The 4770-nt window shown below is 40.2% G+C and overlaps 1 protein-coding gene across 1 annotated transcript; it reads left to right on the top strand.

Moving 5' to 3' along the window:
* The first annotated feature begins 945 nt into the window (after positions 1 to 945).
* On the top strand, positions 946 to 4249 carry LOC139463334 (uncharacterized). The gene is made up of 2 exons (XM_071244584.1): positions 946 to 1089; positions 2817 to 4249. The coding sequence occupies exon 2, from the start codon at positions 2835 to 2837 to the stop codon at positions 3630 to 3632; it is 798 nt and encodes a 265-aa protein (XP_071100685.1). The 5' UTR covers positions 946 to 1089; positions 2817 to 2834; the 3' UTR covers positions 3633 to 4249.
* The last annotated feature ends 521 nt before the right edge of the window (positions 4250 to 4770 follow it).

Here is a 4770-nt window from a genome sequence, read left to right as displayed (position 1 = left end):
ATAACGTTAATCAGTTGAAGGTGGGGGTGAACAATAATCAGTTGCACACGGATGAAAACATAAATCTTTTTTTAACAAAGGGGAAGAGGACGATATACTGGGGATTATTTTTTTCCGCGGTGCATGTTGCCCTACTGCATACCCCTGTGGGGGAGTGAACGTGACCCGGCTGTACTGAGATGGCCAAGTACTCTTTTGTACTGCAAGGTTGTGATTGTTTTAAGTTTACCTTTTGATTGCAAACGACCCATGTTTACTGTGAGCCATAAACCCCTCTAATCGACTTCTGCGTGATTTGTTGACATTCTCATACTGTGGTGTAAATTTATACTGAAACCAGTTATCCTCAGAAGCTGATTAATTTTCATTTTATGTGTCCATGAACCGTGAAATGAATTGATAGGAACAGCAATGATTGATAAAGATTAGTTTCCTGAGATCTGTTGTTAAAGGTTGTTTTCCCGTCAGGTTAACTCTTAACCAACTGGCAAATACTGAACGATATAACGGATATAAGTTTTAGCTTTACAGATAACGATTACGTATATCTTTCAGTTGTATTTCTAAAATGTCCATGATTACTGACTTATTTTTCTCTTCTTTCTTGAACTATATACATATTTACCATGCAACACCTATCAATTCGGCAAAAATGGACAAAAGCCGTAAATACAATGTAATATGTTAGGGGAAATATGATGTGTTGGTGATACATACTCGGAAAATTCATACGATAGTAGTCATACAGGGAATGAATTCGACCCAGGGACAACTGAAAACGCAAGTCGGCCCTCTCACATATAAATAAACCCCGGAGTGTCCCTGGTCACAAAAGAATGTAATGTAAGCTATTCAATACGTTGCTACAATCATAGATTATCCGTCTGGGGCTTAATGGCGGCGGTTACTAAGCGTAACCAGGGACGCTTATTGGAAAGTGACGCTGAGCACTTTGACTCGCATTAGAGCAGACGGTTTCCGTCAGCGGGTTTAACAGATCGATCTCCATGGTCATATGGGTGTAGCGAGGGGCCTGTCGTGCGACAGTGTGATATGGAACAGCGTAGTAACAAACTTCGCTGGTGATAGGTAAGTATTGAATTTAACAATTTAAGTAGTCCGAAAAGGGTCCATTTCATACCATTAAACATTAACATGCTCCACGTGAGGCATGTACTGTCCTGTAACTATGGTTTGAATGTTCTTGCGTATAATAAACAATAGCACTGAAATATTGATGGATATCAAGGACGCCACACAGTAACACAGGGCGCCAACCTGATAAGTGAGAAGCATGACTGACTCGTCTGAATAATAGTTTCTGAGTAGTAGATGAATCAAAGTTAACTGCCACTGAACCTATTAGATGTGCAGTGATGTGATTGTGATATTCGCTATTATCAAAAAGGCTCCAAGCCAGAATGACTACGTGTCCTATTGTAGTCGCATACACACACACACACACACACTCTCTCTCTCTGTGCATCCTCCACTGATGTACTCTAAGATATTTTTCCTCAGGCTGCCTTGGAAACCAAACTTTGGAAGGAGGATAGATAGATAGATAGATAGATAGATAGATAAATAGATAGATAGATAGATAGATAGATAGATAGATAGATAGATAGATAGATTCTACTTGTGCTGATACTTGATATATATCATCTGCTTCTAAAGCAAACTTGTATATACCGCAATCTATCGACTCGATGTTGTCACTTCCTAGCGAGAACCGTACACGTAATCACATTCAACGTCACAAGTGTGTTTAACACACGCACAACATGCCCGTTGTTAATACCAACAAAGGTTTTCTGAGTGAGGTAAATCGTCACGACATTGATTGATAGATAGCATTTATTTATATCCTACTCATAACATGTACAGCCAGTGCCGAGCCATGATCACTTGTCAATTCCTCATTGTTCAACATGAAGGAGTAGGTCGGTGTCAATTGTGTCTTTCGAAATCAACTCTTTCGCGAACTGGTATTTTACGCTGCTGCCAGTACAATCAGCCGAATACGTTACGGCAAAGTGGGGCACACTGTATAGTCACCAAATGTTTTGTTATCCATTAGGTACGCGAAAGTTGTTTGTTTTTTAACGTCGGACAATTCCAGCTATATGACGGCGGTCTGTAAATGATCTAGTGATTGACGTCATGAACATCGATCTGGGATGCGATGACATGCATCAACCAGATTTTCACGGGGGAGATGCGCGAATAAAGTGGATGGTACAAAGTTGTTGTTGTTTGTTGTTTAACGTCGCACTCAACAATATTCCAGCTATATGACGGGGATCCGTAAATATTCGAGTCTGGACCAGACAATCGATCCACGCAATGGGGATACGATGACATGCATCAAACATGATACGACGTTCATCAACCTTGTCCCAGGCGTAAAACAGAATGATCTCTTGATCAACTGCTTTATGCATACATAACAGGGAAGGATAAGGGCCATCGGTGTGTTCCTGAATTGATAATATCATAATCATTTTTCAATATCTTCAAAACTGTTGTACTGAGGTTTTATACTGGGAAATGACATCGAGGCCACTTAAATAGGAAAATAGATGCTCAACATTGCATCATCTGGTCCAAACTCGATTATTAACATACCACCGCCATATAGCTGGAATATTGGTGAGTGCGGCATCATATAACAAACAAACAAAACAAAAAAAACTTTGCTTTCAATTCAACATGTTCTGTTGAATAGTGTTGTGTGCGATGTACTTAAGAGGACAATGCCGATTATTTTTACATTTCCTGACTTGTAAGGAAGGGTATATTACATATATTCACAGGTAGACGTCGGTAACACAATGAGCTTCTACTACATTAAGGTGGCGAAGGAACCGGAAAAACTACCTGGATATGGCTTCCGTAAGGCCGATGCGGAGGAGATCGCCATTATTACACAACGCCTGACCAGACCGACGTACAGCAGTCTCATACACACTGAGGATAGCCAGTCAGTACACAACTACCAATTCATTCGTGAACAGAGCCGTAAGAGACGTACACCATCTGCATGCCAGAAAATACCACTATCGGCACACAGGAAGAGTACAAATGATCGTAGATTCACTGACTGGGAGTTACAGCGCGTGTTGAGACGATTACAAAAACCCACTGAGACGTCCGAACATAAACGGTTTTTCCACGATGACGATTTGAGACCTGCCCAAGCTGTCACAGCAGTTAACCGACCGAAAACGGGTGACGAAAAAACTAAATTTTTGGAGCGACTGGTTCGACCCACAACAGCAAGTAGGGCAAAGAGTGTTAATGGTTGTCATCTGTGTGATGAGAAAAGTCGAGAGAAGAATAAAACATTAGCACCGTTTGAGTATGTTTACGCGAACGATACCGAATTTGAACAGGCAGTGGTTGAGGAAATCGTCGAGCGTGTACGATCCTCGACTCATGCCAGTACTCGGGGTGCGAAGCAATGTTGTCGACTGACACCAGCCCGTGTAGATGAAGTGGAAATCCGAAAAGGGCTGCCATTAGTCAGTGGTCTACCAAGGAGTAACACTGTGAAAGAAATTGTGCACAGGTTGCATCCCCCGAGATTCCACGGATACAGAAGTGCAACAACGCCTGTCTCTATGTCCTAACGGTTCTTGCTATGGTTCATTAGGTGATTATACAGATCTCTATGCCCAGGTTATCCATTAAATGTAACTATATAGATATGACCAGCAGCAATGGGCAATCGGTTAAAATCAACTACACATTAACCATAATTTATAACATAGAACCATGTAGAACCACGTTAATTTACCAGCCTTTTTTCATGTTGATATATCCCAAACTGTCATCTGTCTTTATACATCTACGTGTGGCACTGATGGTATGTTGATAACTGACCAAGATCCCATATTTGGGTTGATACTAGAATACCGTATATTCCTTTAAGATGATCGCAAGTACTGTGTCATATCATATGATACATAACAGCAGACGTTGAACAGGAAGTTAAATAACTATTGCAATGGAACAGTTACAAAACATGTCATTACATAATCGATTTCGGCTTCTGTATTTCAATCTGAGTATGTAACTTTGAAATTAAAAATAAATATAAGGGTTTCGAATTTTTATTATATATATTAGTCATATACAGTAAGCGGTGATCAACCTTTTGAAGGTGTGTGCATATGATCAGGAAGACATATCTCTTTGTGTTAACTTGACAATCAATGTAGATTCCGCCATACATTACAACTGCCTAACCTAGATATTTGGAGTAAACTAGGATTAAATAAAACATATTTTTTAAAGAGTTCTTCGTGTTGTGATTGGATTTCATTCCTTGCATGAACTAGATGTACACGCTGTAATTAGTATGTCATATTTTAAACAACATGAAACGCACAAACGTATGCGACGCCACATAGTCCCCGAAGTAAAGTTAAGTTTAAGGTTAAAAGTAAATGGGTATAAGCAAATGGAACTGTGAAGGGGATCAGTATAGGCTACTAGAACTATGAACGGGTGAGTATAGGCTACTGGAACTGTGAAGGTGATAAGTATAGGCTACTAGAACTGTGAAGGGGGTGAGTAAAGGCTACTTGAACTGTAAAGGTGATGAGTACAGGCTACTAGAACTGTGAAGGGGGTGAGTATAGGCAAATAGAACTGTGAAGGTGATGAGTATAGACTACTAGAACTGTGAAGGTGATAGGTATAGGCTACTAGAACTATGAAGGGATGAGTATAGGCAACTAGAACTGTAAAGGTGATGAGTATAGG

Source organism: Haliotis cracherodii, unplaced genomic scaffold (genome assembly GCF_022045235.1).
Source record: "Haliotis cracherodii isolate W230 unplaced genomic scaffold, xgHalCrac1.p SCAF_16, whole genome shotgun sequence".
NCBI lineage: Eukaryota > Metazoa > Mollusca > Gastropoda > Lepetellida > Haliotidae > Haliotis > Haliotis cracherodii.
Note: the sequence above shows the minus strand (reverse complement) of the source record. Positions and strands in the feature narration are given on the sequence as shown.

Bases quoted from the DNA above. Each gene is read 5' to 3' on its own strand.
- LOC139463334 (XM_071244584.1), top strand. From the start codon at position 2,835: ATGAGCTTCTACTACATTAAGGTGGCGAAGGAACCGGAAAAACTACCT.